Source organism: Anoplopoma fimbria, chromosome 5 (genome assembly GCF_027596085.1).
Source record: "Anoplopoma fimbria isolate UVic2021 breed Golden Eagle Sablefish chromosome 5, Afim_UVic_2022, whole genome shotgun sequence".
Lineage (NCBI taxonomy): Eukaryota > Metazoa > Chordata > Actinopteri > Perciformes > Anoplopomatidae > Anoplopoma > Anoplopoma fimbria.
This window is the reverse complement of record NC_072453.1, coordinates 15,446,736-15,464,041: the sequence shown is the minus strand read 5'-3', so window position 1 is coordinate 15,464,041 and position 17,306 is coordinate 15,446,736. Positions and strand designations below refer to the sequence as shown.

The 17,306-nt window shown below is 38.6% G+C and overlaps 1 protein-coding gene across 1 annotated transcript in view; it reads left to right on the top strand.

The window, feature by feature from the left end:
- LOC129091092 (protocadherin-15-like) overlaps positions 1–17,306 on the top strand; it is a 129,803-nt gene that overhangs the window by 74,521 nt on the left and 37,976 nt on the right. The window contains exons 25-27 of the mRNA XM_054598555.1: positions 1,314–1,426; positions 16,274–16,383; positions 17,059–17,199. Of these exons, the coding sequence (XP_054454530.1) occupies positions 1,314–1,426; positions 16,274–16,383; positions 17,059–17,199 (364 nt within the window). The remainder of the gene's footprint in view (positions 1–1,313; positions 1,427–16,273; positions 16,384–17,058; positions 17,200–17,306) is intronic.

Sequence of the window (17,306 nt, the reverse complement as noted above, 5' to 3'; positions counted from 1 at the left end):
TCACTTAATGTTATCCCCAATCAATCAAATTAATCTATTCTAACTGCAAACACTGGCACTGGCCTTGCATTCCACTAGAGACATCATCTGCAGATTTATCTGATGCTTTCCTGTTTTGCTTTAGTTTTTGGATATTGGGATAAAGTAGATGGAGGATTGGGACTGCATCACATGAATAAAGTCTTTATAATTTATTTGATCACTTTGTACTTGCAGATTGTAAATGCTTTCTTGTATCGTTTGTAAAGCATAAAGGTGTCTTTGTGCGGCGCACTCTTATAAATCCCTATCCACTGTACAAAGTAGACCGCAGCAGCTTATTAGTTTCAAAATTGCCTTTTTTCCCAGCTCCACTCCTCAATGGGGCTTTGGGCCATTCTAATTTCATCTTTTCACTGGGCTTTAATTAGCACAACATGGATTCAGCATCCTCTGAAGATGTCACTCAGGGGCCTAATTCTACCTTGTTTAGCTCAAACAAAATGAATCAGTCCTGTGTACAATTTTGATATTATCACTGAGATAAACACTGTCCAAGGTATAATTTTTACAACGACAGATGACACCGTTAGACAATCTCATTGATATGTAGTAAATGTCTACCTAATTCCCCTGCATCACATTACAATGGCACCACAGCGTACTTTCATAAAATGTATTTGGAGCAGCTTGGCATGCATAAGCAGATGTGAAAGGCTAGAAACAGGTTCGTAACGAAAAGCAACCTATTCAAATCTTCAGTGCAGTTGAAAGAAAGCCATTGTGCTATTAAGCAAGGCCCTTAACTACAGCATGTTCCAACAAAGTTTGAAAGTTTCCAGCAGTTAAAAAAATATCGATGCATTAAGTCGAGTTTGAGTTACATAATGAAGGGCAATGCATTATTAGTAGCAATTTCTTGGTTAAATAAGATGAAGGAAAGACAATATTTCAATATCTTGATATTTAAATTTGGCCTTCATTAGGAATCCTTTGGGCCCGGTTAACAGTACTTACCCCCCAATTAACGAAGAAGAAAGGCTAAGCAGGCAAAATAAGCACACCAGTGGGAAACACACTCATCCTCCAATTCCCATGCAAATGATGTGTTTTTAGAATACGGCAACAAAAATGTAGACATTCATTTTGGTTTATTATGAGCCTGTCATGCGTTAGCTGCATCAATTTGTTTGGCTGTCTCTGCTGTCAGCACACTGTAAAATTGTGTGAACTGTTATTTTTGAACTGCACAAGAGCAGTGGTTGCAATGGACTGCAAGCAAGCATGTGTATTTCTACTGACTCTGTCTTAACATGTGTGTGTTTGATTGACAGCTGGTGGTGGTGGCCTATGATGATGGTGAGCCAGTAAAGGAAAACACGACTCTAGTTGAGATAACAGTCCTTCAGCCATCCGTCATTCCTGTGTTCACTCAGGAAGAGTACAGGTACGCACACACACACACACACACACACACACACACACACACACACACACACACACACACACACACACACACACACACACACACACACACACACACACACAGAGAATATGCTATTTTTTATGCCTCTGTACCGGCAACAACCATGGTTGGAGGAATTCCATTAATTCGATATTTCAGAAACGACTGGAGGGAATATCTTCAACGACTTGGACTCAAGAATTAACTGATTCGATTTTGGTGGTCAAAGGTCACATTTTTGGCCATGACTCAATAATAAAAATGCTTATTATGAGAATTTCACACAAATGTCTGAGAGGATAATAATGATTAAGTGATTACATTTCTGTCAGACAAAGACTGAAACTGCGACTTCACTGTTCATTCATAGTTTGAAGTTCGAATCCTTCTGGTTGATCTGATCCTGGCAACACCTGCTGTAACTGGTGATAACGTTAAGAACATCATAGTAATACAAATTATTATGGCGACACAAAGCCTATTTCTGCTCTCTGTTAGTGAATCATAGATGTACAGTGTTTTGTCTTAGAAAATAAATAGATAGTTGACTTGTTGTTGGCCTTGTTGTTGAAGAAACTTCGTGATTTCTAGGTTTTAAAATATATATTTTTTTTACATAAAAAGAAAAAATGTCTGGAAACCTGGACGTCTGTCTGTAGAGATGCAAATTACCAATAAAACACTTATACAGCTAGGACTGATATCACACGCTTCGTCAAAGTTTAAACTCGGCGTCTAAATAAATAAATAAATAAATCCTTTGGATAGTTGGACATAAATCTCAATTCAACACATCCAAATAATAATAAAAAATGCATCTGAAATTTTGGTTTGTATCCAGTTGCTTCTCTGACTAAGACAGAGGATTTGTTTTTCATCTGGCAACATAATGAATGGCATTAATGTAGGTGTATTTAAATATGGAGAAGAATGTTCAACATTGGAAGAACAGAATCTATAATTATTAACTTTTCCCTGATGGATGAAAGCAACGAGCATTTAATATGGTTCTACCACATTCATAGTACAACCATGCAGAATCACACTACAGGGCAGTAGATACAAACAGAAGGTGCTAAGTCTGAACAGCATGGTGTTTGCTCGCCTAATTCAGTTTTGATTACAACTCAAAGTATGTGCTTTAATGGACGGAGATTCCAGAAAAGAATGAAAATAAACTGTAGGAACTTTTTCAATTTTGTTTTCATGACAGAAATCCAAGAACTCAAGGTCAAATCAAATATGCACAGTAGCATCAACTTGCTTTTCACTGTCTGCTGTGAACTCATTGAAAGAAGCAGAAACTCAATATAAAACACATATAAATGGACAATTGGCGAACCCTTTCTCTCTGCTAACCATTGGTCTGTTTATGACCCACCATCAGTGGGTTTTGGGCTGGCCTGTCAGTTCTTTTGCATGCTTCAGTTTGTTGGAATTTTGCAAAAATGGCCCACTGTGTCCCCGGCAGTGGGAAAGCATATAGAGAGCTGTTTACAAAACAAGAATAAATTGAATTCCTAAAAATTGTCATAAAGAAATAAAAGAAAGTGTTCTCCCTCATTCTCTAGCTACCTAAATGTCTGTCCGCAGAAGCTTTAAAACAATAAATGAGAAGAATAGAAATCAAAAATACTCACTTTCGTTCAGGGTGTTTTGAAGTCTGGCTGATAAACCCAGTGGCCACACACTCTGAACTCAACCGACATAAACTAATGATACTCTTACCTCACGTGCAGACACACACACACACACTCTCACTCTCCAGTCATCATTATAACTTTTCCAGAGGGTGCTGCTTTTATGAAGTCATTGGTTCACCTCAGGTTTTCTCTTCTCTGATTGGCTGGGTAGACAGAGGGTGTGTGAGTGAGGTCAGAAGTGAAATTGGCCTGTAATCTCCAGCTATTAGTTTCTCTATTTTGATCTGTCAGTCTTTATGCCTCATTTCATCTTTTATTAAATATATAAACATTTTGTTATTTATTTGTTCTGCCATTCTTTATCCTGATGTGTTTTTCCCACATTGCACTAGCGTCTAATATCCTGTCTTAATACATGTTCCTCCTTCCATCCTGTTTTTTTATTAGCCCCTCTATACATCTATTTTTCCCCGACAATGACAAAGGAAATGAATTGGCCTCCTTCCATTTACCTGCTTGTTATGTCGTCTGTCAGGCACAATATCCAAGTCATCAGACTGAGATGTAAATTGCAGGAGAGGATGAAACATCATATTTTTCCATATTACTCAAAATGGCTGATTGACTCAATAGTTGGACACTGTTTTCTGCTCAAAACAAAATGAGCTTTTTGTGACAGCTTGTTTGTTTGCAAGAATGATAGCCTTTGTTTTGTGTTATTCTTTTAATTCCGCTCGCAGATTTTGTTAACTTTTTTTGTTTAAGTTCGTCCTGTTTCTCTCCTCTCGTCTCATGTCAAAGCATTTCACAGTTTTATGTGCAGAGGATGTGTTTAGACATTTACTGTGATGCAACTCACTTTCATATAGCTGACAAGCCGTCCGTCATGCATCATACAAGAATCACCCAGCTTTGAAGTGGATTTCATAGGAGAAATGTATCTTTACTTACATTTCAGTTTTCATCTTTCTTTATTAAAACACCTGAGCATCATAAGTTCTAAGACAATGAGCTTGTTTGGGAGTAATTGCAACGTTAGTGTCAACCCAGAAATACAGTATTTTCCCACTATTACTGACAAAATTTTGAGAGATGTCAAGGTTTGTCTTTCACACAGCACAGTAAAGCTCACCTCTATTTTTAGGAAAAGGGTTAGAGGCAAGAGAGAGATATGTCAGCCAGCCATATAATACTGCATTTATGAATATGTAACATAGCTTCAAGCTAAAACAGTGTGTGCCTGCCTGTCTATATGTGCATGTTTTAGAATATATGTGTATTTGTATTTTATTGTATTTATTAAAGGGAAACTTTGTCAATTTTCAACTGGCTTTGTGTCATTGTAATGTGGGTGGTATGTGCAAATGAACGATGTTTGGCTTCCCTCCGTGTTCCCTCCCTTCCTGCTCCTTTGGGACCAAAGAGAAATTACGCATTTTGCATCTTCTGGCGAACTTTTGCCGGCGGGTTAGCGATAGGTTGTTGGTGCTGGGAGCGTGGAGGGATGTTTCACATTGTTCATTTGCATGTCTGCATTGTAGAGATACAAAGCTGGTTGATAATCACCAAAGTTTCCCTTAAATCGACATATTTTTGTGTACTGTGGATGTCCCTTTCTAATTGTGTTTTGCATGTCACTCTGGCTGCATGTGTGCCTTATATTTTATATTATATTGTGCCTGTATTTTTGTGTTGGTGTGTGTGTATGATAAATTGGTATCCCAGCTTTATTGCATAAAAGCTAATTGTACCAGTGTGGTTTTAGGAGCTTACTAATGCTGCTTAATGATTTTGTATGGTTTCAACCAACAGGCCTCTTCCCATTGGCAAGGCGGAATTACTATTAATTCCTTTAATGAAAAACAGTGACGGAAACAAGGGATAAAGCTGTGTACATTTAATGTTCATCACAACAAATGTTTTACAAATAACAAATACCTTCAGAATCCAAAATGAGTTATCTGCACACGCTTAAACTTTGAAACGCACTTTGTTTGTGGCTTTAACCTCAGGACAATACATGCACAATAAAATCCTTTCGGTCTTATATGAGTGTATCAGCGATAGAAGGTAGCAAACTGAAATTGTCACATTGAAAAACATGGAAGCATGAGATGTGAACTTATTCATGCAGTTCAGGACATGGTCATTCAACCGCAAAACTACTTGGACATTCAATAACATTTGTTGATGGAAGCCCCCACTGACCGAGCTTTCCCCAGAAGGAAAACTTTACTTAGTCCTGACGGCCAGACCAACCAAACAATGCTGTGAGCGGCTGTCAAAGAAAAGTATTACTAAACACACGAACAGTAGACAAGGAGTGTAGTTTGGATTTGCAAAGCTTTCCCTAATCAACACTTAATTCGTAATTTGTATGAAACATGCAACAGTGACATTTGAAATGCATTTGTATATTTCTAACTGTATTATATGACTATGAGTTTATTACATCAGTCTGACTCCAGCAAACTGTATTTGAAATGAAACAGCTGAGCTTATAAGATAAGATAAGATAAGATAAGATAATCCTTTATTAGTCCCGCAGCGGGGAAATTTGCAGACTTACAACAGCGTAGAGTAAAGTGCACACAAGAGACATAGTAGAAGAAGACAAGCTAAGAATAAAAATAAGAAATAAAAAATAAAAATAAAATAAAACAAGTATTATAAATAAGCAATAAAAAAACAGTAGAAAAAACAACAATAACTGAAATATTATATTTACAGACAGAGAAAAAAACAACAACTATTTTAACTATTTTTAACTTTCTTAACTATTATTGCACAATAGTGCTGACTCTCAGCTTCAAGTGTGTTTTGTGTGGTTCATATCTATATAGGGTGAGCGGTGTAGGACGCGCCTATTTGTTCCTCGGGGAGAAGTATTAAATGGTCTACAATTTCCGTCACTGTTCATAGAATGACGGCAGCTGAAAGTCCGCTGTAGTCAATGTTTCATTTTAAATCCAGTGGACTGCAGTACAAAACCATAACAAAACTGTGTCTATACTTACAGACTCTACACAGAGAGAAGTCCACAGATTGCCAATTTGTTATGCAGTTTGTCAACTGACCTTGCCGTAATAGTCAATAGTTGGCGTACATAATAACTCACCAGGAATCTTCCATTCCAATAAAACTCTGAGCAATGTTCTTAGTATTATTCCTATACAGAGTTATCATCGTAGTTTTTGTGAGTATAGGAGACACTTTTAAATTATTTTTGATCTACCTCTTTAATACTATAATAAGAAATGTTTCATACTGCAAAGAAGATGTTGTGTACTTTAGGTTGTGTTAACATTTTTAGGTTATGAAAAAAATTGTCTTCATGGCTGTGTGTATATATTGAGATACAGACACACATGCACAGGCACACGAAGATGACCTTTCGCACAAATACAAACTAACAAACACTAGTTCACACACACACACACACACACACACACACACACACACACACACACACACACACACACACACACACACACACACACACACACAGTGCACTAGGACTTAATCTCTGGCACTGTGACCTGCTGTTTGTGCATTTTCACTCTGTGGGTGTCTCAGATAGTTAAACAGTTAACAAGCCGATGAGGGGGTTTGTTAAATTATTGTACCAACTGTTTATAGAGCAGGATCTCTCTGTCTCTCTCTCTCTCTCTCTCTCTCTCTCTCTCTCTCTCTCTCTCTCTCTCTCTCTCTCTGTCTCACTGTAGGACCATTCTTGCACCTGCAGAATTAGTATGCAGTCAGTATCACATGCACATGAATAGTTATCAGCACCCAGTGGCAATTATCAGCATGAGGTTAAGTGAACAGGAAGAAAATATTGCCTCCTCCGAGATTATTGAAAGTCCTCCCATTACTTTTCTTGCTTGTGTATGCATGTGAGCATGTATGTGTCTGCTTTGTGTTTATGCCTGTGTGTGTGTGTGTGTGTGTGTGTGTTGTGTGTGTGAGATTATCTGTTAATGCCGGTATTGTGTCGTCGTCCCCCCCCACACACACACACCCTTCCCCACGCTATCAAAATGCCCCATAGCTTGTTACTTCTTTAATGAATCTAATTAGAGAGTGGTGAGATAGTTAGGAGCTAAAACAGTCGGAACATCAAAGCTTTATTTTTAATCAAGATATTGTGTGATCAAAGATGGCAATATGTTGCTTTGTCTTGCGTCATTACAAAGATAAAGATAATACACTTCACTGTGCGCAAGATATTTAGATAAACCAGCTCCTACTGTATCTGTCAGGTTCTCAGCACTAATACAGTGCACGCTCTGTTCAAGAATCACAGGCAGGAGGTCACAGTCTTCATCACTACCAGCCAGCTGGACAACTACAAAGACAGAACTGTCAATTTTCCCTTTGAAAGACAGCAAGCTTATTTGTCTGCCATGAACTTGACTCAAGTAGGGAGAATATTAGTTTGTATTCATCTTTGATATGAAGAGCAAATATTTAATCTTGCACTCAGAAAAAACTGAATACCTATCCTAGGGAAGACTTCTTTCACATGATGCATGCAGCTGGTAAATATACTGCTTTATAGTATAATAATAATAATAATCTAAATTTACAGTAAGTTAGCTTTTGCAAATTTTATGATTGTGCTAAGCAGTTGAAGTCACACACATTTTGGCTTTTCTGAGACACCAATCAATTAAATAAATGAATCAATTAAACGTTATTTGTACAGCATTGTTTGTATATGTTTTAGTTAACCATAAATTGAATTTAAAGTGATTTACAAATGACTAACAGCTGATAATGTAGACAGTAAAACAAGTTGAGATTAGAAGGATGCTTCCTTTTACATGCTCCTTTTACAAGTGGTTTTATACTTAAATATTATTTCGAAGACAAGTATTCTCCATTGGCCTTTTCACGTCTTCCCCTTTTTGTTACTCCTTTTCTATCTGAGTATTAAGAGTTACCTGTTTTTCCAAAAATCATGAGAAATACTTGTAGACTTGTAGAGAGCTTTAGCCAGTTTGGGAACTGTTGTTCTTGTGATCCTGTAAAGTCCATTGAGAGACTGTATTTGATAATGGGCAGTACACAAATAAAATTGACTTGCATTTGTGAAAGAAAATCAGTTACAGCTATAAGAACAGTGATCTGAAACAATACTGCTCTCAGATTTTCTTCTTTTGGCATCGTTTTAAAATATTTTAGTCCTCTTTTCACCTCTACCCCTTTCACTGTTTCCTTCCTGTTTTGTTGTCTGTTTCTAATGTCAACTGCCTGTTCCATCCACTATCTTTCCAATTCACTTCTACCAAAAAGGATTAAAGTCCATGAGGCCCGTTCACACTTTAACTAGATAAACACGTCCGCCACTAATGTACGTCAGAACAAGCTCCCTCAATGTCTGGCCCTATAAATCCAGTATATGTCTAACCGATACAGTCGAAGGTTACCTTGTTTTGTAGGTGCCTACAAACAGCCAAGTGCACATAGAGTGCTCCTGGCGATGTTACGACTGTGACAACAAATGCCAAACAACCATGGCGTTGTTATTAATAAGATTGCTTGCAGCTGGGAGGCAGGGAGAAAGAGGGGTGAGGTATGGAGAGAGAGAGAGAGAGAGAGTGAGGGGGTAATGTGGAAGACTGAAAAAAGAAAAAGAAGGATGGATAGAGGAAGATTTTAGAAGAGGACAGTGGAGAGGAGCAGTTATGAGATGTGGAGTGGAAGTTTCAGAGAGAAAGTAAAAAGAGAGGAGAGGGAGAAAGGAAAGATAAGTCTGAGGGGAAAAGAAACGAGAAAAAACAAGTGTAGTTGAATGAGAGGGAGACAGGTGCACACGGACAGATCTACATACAGCCAGACAAGTCTTTAAAGTGGCAGAAGAACTGACAGGCTGACATATTGAAGCAGATTGAAACAAACAAGTAGACAAGCAGGTAGAGAGACTGGAATAGAAAAGTGCAGAGACATAGATGGAGAGATGGAATATTCCACAAGCTTGTTGGATTAACATGCTTGGTCAGTAGTCAATTAGTGAATCACTAAAAGGACAATTTCGGCCAATAAAAGCATAAAAAACGTAATGCATAGAGTCGAAAAAAAAGTAATACCTTAGAAAGCCATTACAGTTCAAACTAATTGAAAAATAAATACCACCTCTAGCAAAGATTACTATAGAAATGAAATAAGGAACGGTGTTGTACAAGAGGCAGCAGGTGGACTGCTCTCACTCTATGTCAGCTGAAGATGGCAGCAACTTTTATGGTTCTGAAAAATAAAAAACCTCCACTATCAGTGTTGAGGAATAGAGTTATAGCCTAAATGCATCATGCAGCTGTTTCTGCAGGTTTGCGTGGCCCTAAACCGATGCCAGAGGGCCGCATGTCCAACTTGAAAAGTTAAAAAGAAGAGTCCGGTGCAGTTGTACAGATTCCGCCTTCCTCATCTCCTCCCGGTTACCTCACTACTCTCTCTAACAACTGTAGAAACAGGTTATGTGCGTTTGACTCCCATATTTCCAAACCAACAGATCAAAGAAAATAAATTGAAATGGACCCTCTGTAAAACCACAAAGTCAGACAGTTTCTCAAAATGTATAATATTTTTCCTTCTCCTCAGCCTCTCAGGCATTTTTCAATTGATTGCATAACAATCTTTTTAGGAGGGATACAATGAGGATGGCCATAGACTAGAGAAGGCAGCTTCTGAATAAAAAGTTGGACGCTTTAAATTACTTATTTTTTCAGCCTAGTCACTTCTTTCATATTTGCTTTTCATGAAAGCTAACGCGAAGCCAACATACAGTATCTAGTTAAAACTACCATGTTGAGTGTTTCTCGCTGACTCAGAATAAAGGCTGGAGACAATTAAGTCTATGTTAAAAGCTTATTTAACTCAGCACAGAGTCCAGTTAGACTCATGACTTTTCAATGCCAAACCAATCCTTTTGGGTATCTCTTAATTAACATTTCCTGTTTCAATTATTATCTCTTTTTTTAACAAGGTTTTAATATTTTTTTGTAATTCTTTTTTTACTCTTACGTGGGCTGTCAAGCACCTGATAAGAAATGGCGACGATAGATAATGAATAGATAGAGGATGATTGATGGGGCGGTTCCTAGAATAGACTTGTTTTTTATTGATAACAAGCAGAAAGCATGAGCATCTCCTGACGTCTCTTAACTCTCTCTAACATACAGGCGACAGTCACACTCAGGCTATAAACAAATGTTTCAGTAAAACTTCTCAAAGTACAAAATTACACACACCAGCACTCATTTTAATATTTTTTGTTATGGTTGTTTGTAGCAACATTGTCTTGAATATAGAGGCATTAAACCAGATATCTTTATCGTGACTTTACAAAATGACCTTTTTTTCCACCCACACCTGGTTTGGTGCACAACACTATGTTGTCAGCATCATGATTTTTTCTCACGCTTATTAATTATCATTCGATTTTCAGTTGAATAAAGGTGTCAACCTCAATGTGGGGAGTCCATTATTATATCCAATATATGATAAATTCATCAGAAATGCTAAAGCCAGGGTTTTTCATTGGGGGGAAGATGCTATCAGTCTACAGACACACTCACAGACATACGGACATAATATTACAGAAGTGACGTTAGATGCATTTTTTCACACAAACCCAACATCACCATTTTTTTCTGATTGGCATTTTAACTCAAACACTCAAATCAACACAAAAACATTCTCTTCTCCATTCTCTTTCTATGTACAATCCATTTTTCTCTTGTTTCTTTGTCTCTATATATCACCTACCCTCTTGAGTCCCTCCTTTTCTCAAAAGCCCTTGTATATACTGCTGGTTTTTTTTCTCTCCGTGCTCTGTTTCACATATGTTTTATGTATTAGTACTTCAACAGTGCTCCTCTCAAGTTCGGATTGTTTGAGAGATGCTAACCCATTTCACTGAAGGTTGACTATTACGACAAGATTGTAAAATAAAAAAGGTGAGAAGAGGTCCATGACAAGGGGAAGATATTACTGAGACACTGGGAAAGAGAGAATCAGCTTGGTCTTTACATCTGTCTGTATCTCTGACAGAGTGATTGACAGAAAGAAGGAGTGACACAAATTGAGAGGTCGTGTGTGAACCAGTACAGAAGGATGGAGAGACGTAGGAGAGAGCAATGTGGGATTAAAGAGAGAAGGAGAGTGCCAGAAGGTACAGAAAATTTATTTAGATTTTTGTTTTTCGAGCAGAAATAATAAACAGAGTAAAAATGGAGTAGTTACATGCCCTGGCATCTGTAATTAAATCACCAATTTTGGCGCACTACCACAACATTTTAACTACAGCCTTCTGAGCTGATGTTCTCAACAGACCAAAAGCAACAGTTTGGAAAACCTAATTTTAAAGAGTCTAATGTTGTAAAATTGCAAAACCCGCCTGATCTGAAAACGGTTTGGATAGCAACCAGCATGGCTTTACAAGCTTTTGAACTGAAAATTCCTTTCAGCACTGAAAAATGGCCGCAGCAGGAGAAGATGTAACTTACAGAACTCCAGACAGTCCTTAAAGGTTATTACTGCAGGCAGTTAAGTCCCCTCACTCAACTGTCTCCTAATGAAAATTCCTGCAGTCAATTAGTAAGCCTCTGGGAAGGGAGGGAAAGAGGGGAGCAGGGAGATTTGAACTAATTCCAAGAAAAAGAGCACAAAGGTCTTAGTGGATATCAGACTTTTGCCTACGAGACTTGAAAGGTCCTACCTTCATGGCATTAAAGCAGTTGAGAGGAGAGAAGAGAAACAGTATTTGGAAGATATACCGTATATCTTAGCTCAATTTATACCTCAAAATTGGTGACAGAAGTTAGAATAATTTACAAGAAAAATTCCATATAAAAGGCTAGTTGGAAACCTCCATAATGTTGAGCCATGATTTCAGCTGTCAGATTCTTGAAACTAAATAACCAACAAACAACTTTCCTGAGAATGTTTTGGACCAGTTATTGGTGGCTAATCCTACCGTTAGACAAACAGACAGAACTCATATGTGAACATACATAAATCACCAACAGAAGTGCTTGTTGTAGGATCAAATAGCTGCAGACTTTCTGGATGACAGATGGTATCGCCATAACACTGAAAATCCAGAAATTCTGCCTGATCAGTGGTTCGGCTTTTGAAAGTTTAGTTTAAAAAATAATATTAATTTGTGATGTTCGAACAGAATTTTAGAAACTAAATTTAGTAACAAAAGTAATCCGTCCAATGTCAATGAAACTGTCAAGTTTAACAATTTGGAGACAAAAACAAGTGGTGTGAGTGAATGCTACCTCCAAGGTTAATAAAATAATAGAGCATATAACCAGCTAAGATAAAGATAAAAATATAGGCTTAAATTGACCTGCTTGAGTTTGCCTTGCTGTCTCCCACGCCGAGTACAGTATATAATACAGTAGGTCAAACTGTCTGTCATGTGAGAAAAAAAAACACTTCCCATGAGAATGCATTGCCAGAACCCGACAGATCCAAAGCACTGCTTGGCACAGAGGATATTGTAGTTTGGTGTGGACAAAGAGACACAGACAAAGACTATAAAAGAAACGGTAGAACCAGAATTGAAAGAGAAATATGAAAAGGAGCAGTGTTAAGAGGGAAAGAATAATGACAAGAAGGGGAAAAAGATGTATCATACATATCTGAAAGAGAAAAGCGGGAGAACAAAAGTGAAACGAACAAATGGCCGTGGCTATAAGAGAAAGACACACAGAGAGGAGGGTATCATTGCCAACATCTATCACCATCCTCATAATTCTGTCTTTCCCTTCACACTGCTGAAACACTGAGCACTCTCAGCTCTGTTAAGGTTCATGTCCTATAGCCTACATTCAGTTGGATTATGTGCTTCTATAGTGTGTGTGTGTGTGTGTGTGTGTGTGTGTGTGTGTGTGTGTGTGTGTGTGTGTGTGTGTGTGTGTGTGTGTGTGTGTGTGTGTGTGTGTGTGTGTGTGTGTGTGTGTGCGTGTGCTATCCATCCATCACAATGTGTAGACAAAAATATCTTCACACTGTCTCAAATATTACCCACAAGGAACATTTTTCACTTAAAGTGTTAACACCACAGAGTTTGTTTTTGGGTTCTTGTCTGAATTATTACATTACAGTTTGAGTCAGCCTCCAGAGAATGAATGAAAGCCAATACATCGTCCCTACAAGTAAAGCAGTGCACGTTTGTGTGCATGTGTGTGTGTGTGTGTGTGTTTCTGTTATCAGCATCAGCCCAGCTTGCTGTAGTTAGGACAGCAATGATTAGAGAGCACAGGAGGAGAGATAAGGGCTTGATAATGAGCTGTGTGTGTGTTCAGGTGTGTCTGTTTATCTGTACTATGCAATGCACTATACGTGTGAATGAAGGCTTGTGTGCATCTTTATGCCAGTAAATGCGTTTTGACGACCCATCCAGTAGTTGCGTCCACTGGTATCATTGTATTGTATGTGTGCAAGTAGTTGGGTGTAAAAGCTTACAGTGTATGTGTGTGTGTGTGTGTGTGTGTGTGTGTGTGTGTGTGTGTGTGTGTGTGTGTGTGTGTGAGTGTGAGTGTGGGCATCCTCTCAATTGTGCTCCTTCAACTCTGTCGAACAGCCATTATGGTGAGGGAAGGATGGAGGAATGGATAACAATTGTAGCTGAGGTCTGCTGGGATGTTGGCTGGAAGGAGCAGCCTGAGGGAAAGAGAGGGAGGAGGGGAAGAGGGAGGAAAGAAAAGATATAGGTGGACATGAATGTAGTGGGTTAAAGTGCGAAATTTAAGTTTTAGTGGGAAATAAGTCGGAGGATTGATGAGAAAGAGAGGTAGAAAAAAAGAGGAGAGGAATAATATAATTTGATGTTATTATAACAGAACAGGTAGTGTTTATGCTGCCACAGCTAGACTACATGACAGCTGACATTTTCTGTGTGTACGATGTGAATGTCCATAGAAACTCACAGACATGTTTTGGTTAATTCATGCTCTTGAATCCTACAGAGTGCTGCATGGATGATGTATTATGTAGGTCAACCACTGAAGTTAGCTTCACACTGGCTCCCACATATTTTGTTCAGCAAGATAATCTTCACAAATGAACACCGCTTTTCTTTCTTTTTGAACTTGAATGCAATCGGCACAGTGACAAGGCATTAGGCTATAAACAAATCAACAAAAGTAACAGATACACAACCAGGTGTGAAGGCTTTCTTGTTGGCTTGATGACATTTTGCTGTCTCACTTGTTTGAAACCGCCCTTTTAAAGACACATAAAAGCTTCAAAATTTCTGAGAATATTCTCTTTCTTTCATTCCTAATTTTTTTTAAATATAAACAATATCAATAATATTGATTAGCAACAGTCTTAAGTAGCGCATGTTCGTCTCTTTGCTGATCACAAAAGAAAATACATTTTAAGAGCATCCAGGTGGAGAAGGGTTTTAAGATACTGACAATGAAAATTCAACGTCGGGAAAGGATGGGACAGCAAAGTAGACAAAATATTCCTTTTTCAAATTGCTGACTCACTGACTGAGACACATAAGAACATGGCCGTTGTTAATTAAATAAGTAACACCTGTGCTTTTCCTGCAATGACATTTCTAAGTGTCTGCTGTGAAAAAGGCCTTCGGGAAGTTAACATCTACACAGACACCTCCAACACATCTAAAAACACTGGGGAGTTCTCCCTGTAGCTCCAAAGTCAGTCCCATTTATCATGAAGTGATTACTTGATAGCTTAGCCAGTTGGTAGCCCATGTTATAATGTTTAGCCAGCTGTGACGGTTGGCCTAATGACTGGACTGGGTTTACCTAATGGAGCTAAATCTGCTGGAAATTTGAGAGTTGCCAGATTTTGAGAAAATCTGTTACGGCTTTAAGCAGGAAAAACCTGGAAACCTGTCCACCACATGCAATGAGGGGCAGGTGGATGAAAGCAAGACCGTGCCTGGGTTCTCTCTGAATGCTTTTGATGGTGTAATTTCACATCCTGGCTCAGGCCACTAATAGGCCTGTCAGACACCCTGTTTACAAATGTAATGGATCAGACCAAGATTTATCTGAACAGATCATGTGTGGTTTATATTACTAGGGGTTGAAACAGTTAGTTGATTAATCCACTAGTTGATCAACAGAAAATTAACCAGTTACATTTTTTCTATCAAGCACAAATACTTTTCTCTGGTTTCAGCTTCACAAATGTCAAGCGTTTCTGTTTTTTCTGTTTCAAAAAACAGCAAACTGAATATTTTATATCTGAATATTAAATTCGATTAGAAATGATGGGTTATTCTTCACCATTTATAGGCATTGAAAAATGTACAGATTAAAAGTTGGATTGGGATCCGATCAGCCAGCCAGGCTCGTACTGAGTTGGGGACAGATGTGGTCAGCATGTGGGCACAATCTGGACGATTTATCAAATGTAGGTCTCGCATCATCTTCCCCTCCTCACACGGGAGTTCCTCTCCCGAGGAGAACAAAGGGAAGAAAGGAGGAGAGCCGGTGATGGAGCACAGCGGAGACCTGCTGTCTGAGTCCTGTTTTGTCACTTCTGATAAAACCCAACATTTCATGATTGTGTTGCTTCAAAATAAAAAAGCTTTTACATAACAATATAACAGGGAACTTATTGTCAAAATTTTACGGAAAAGTGTTCATCACCAAATTAGCGCAGCTTTGTTAGCAGCAATTCTTCAATAAAAACAGGTATACTAATACTGCAGGGAGGAAGAGTAAGCAGCACAAAATAATGGGAACTTAAATTGTGAAGAATTTAGAGGAATTGAAAGGTTTTACTTTTGCTTCTTTGACCACTAAATACATCGGATCACTGATCAATCAGAAATGTTGCATTAAAGTGTCAAATGTGGACACACATATGCGGACACCGATGAGTTCAGGCGCATCGGATCACAAAAGTCCCATTGAAAAGTCAAGTGAAACCATGGCCTTAGTGGCTCAGTAGCTCTTTGAGTGTGAACACTGTTCACAAACACTATCTGTTGGAGTAGAGTCAAGGTACAGAGAGCTGTTGGCATGCAGTAAAAAATGTGGATGTGTTTAACAGATATAACTCTCAGTTCTATATATCATTTGCCAAATTGCAGTTGATCTTTGAGAGCAAGTGGGCCCACAGTCTACATATACATAATTCATGTTCCTTGAATTCACTTGATATTGATTGACTGATCCATTCCCAGGTTTCCACGAGTGAGCGAGGAGGCGGCTGTTGGAACCCCGGTGGGAACCATCATGGCGGCTGCTGTCAATCAAACTATCATCTACTCCATCATCGACGGCAACCAGGGAGGTGAGCGTACTTAGAGCAGTGCCTCATGTGGGTCTCAGTTGTGGAGTTGGCAGGAATCACTTCCCTTGTGTGGCGCCAATAGGCTATAAAAGTTGTGTACGGGTGAGGGTCATGCATGTGTTAGCATAAGTTTATGGATAGCATGGATTGTTTTCTAGCCATAAATGCAAGGCAAAACATGCTACATATTTTGATGAAGCCTACTTTAAAAAAAAAAAGGGCACCTTGCTTTGTTTTTGTTTTTTATTGTTGCTCTCTGTATTTCTCCTCTCACAACAAAGTGTAGAAAGGATGTTAGCTAACAGCTATTTAGTTGCTTAACTTTAGTCCTAAAGGTAAGAAAGTAGTTGACGCTACAACTTGTTCAGATATGTCTTGCCGCTTGCCTTGGTCGACGTTTGAAGTTGAGCTAAAGTTAGTTTCATAAAAGTCACTTGTTGTTTGCTGAAGCTTTTTATGTCAAACAAAGATTCAAAATCTCTCCGTGTGATCACCTCCTTTCACTCTGTAAAACTATATACGCTTTCAAACCTCTCGACTGACTATTCAACTGCTTTATACAAGAAAGTAAAAAAAATCCTCCGCCTCCCTTTTTGACCTCTCTTTCCTGTAATTCGCTCCCTGTTTCTTTCATCCGACTCTTGCCGTCATTCATTCTCTCTCTCGTCTCTCCAGGTGTGTTCGCATTAAACGAAACAACGGGAGTGATTTCCACAGCCAAGTCCCTGGACTTTGAGGCCAACTCCTCCTACGTTCTGAGGGTAGAAGCAGACTCCATGAGAGTGGGGTCCTCAAACCTCCGAGTTCCCTCTAAGAGTGAGTGCGTGGTTATGTTTATGAAAGAATAACAGTGCGTTACCCACTATGTGACATTGTCAAGATAAACTTGCCACAGGCTTTAGCTTTCTCTCTTGCACTTACAC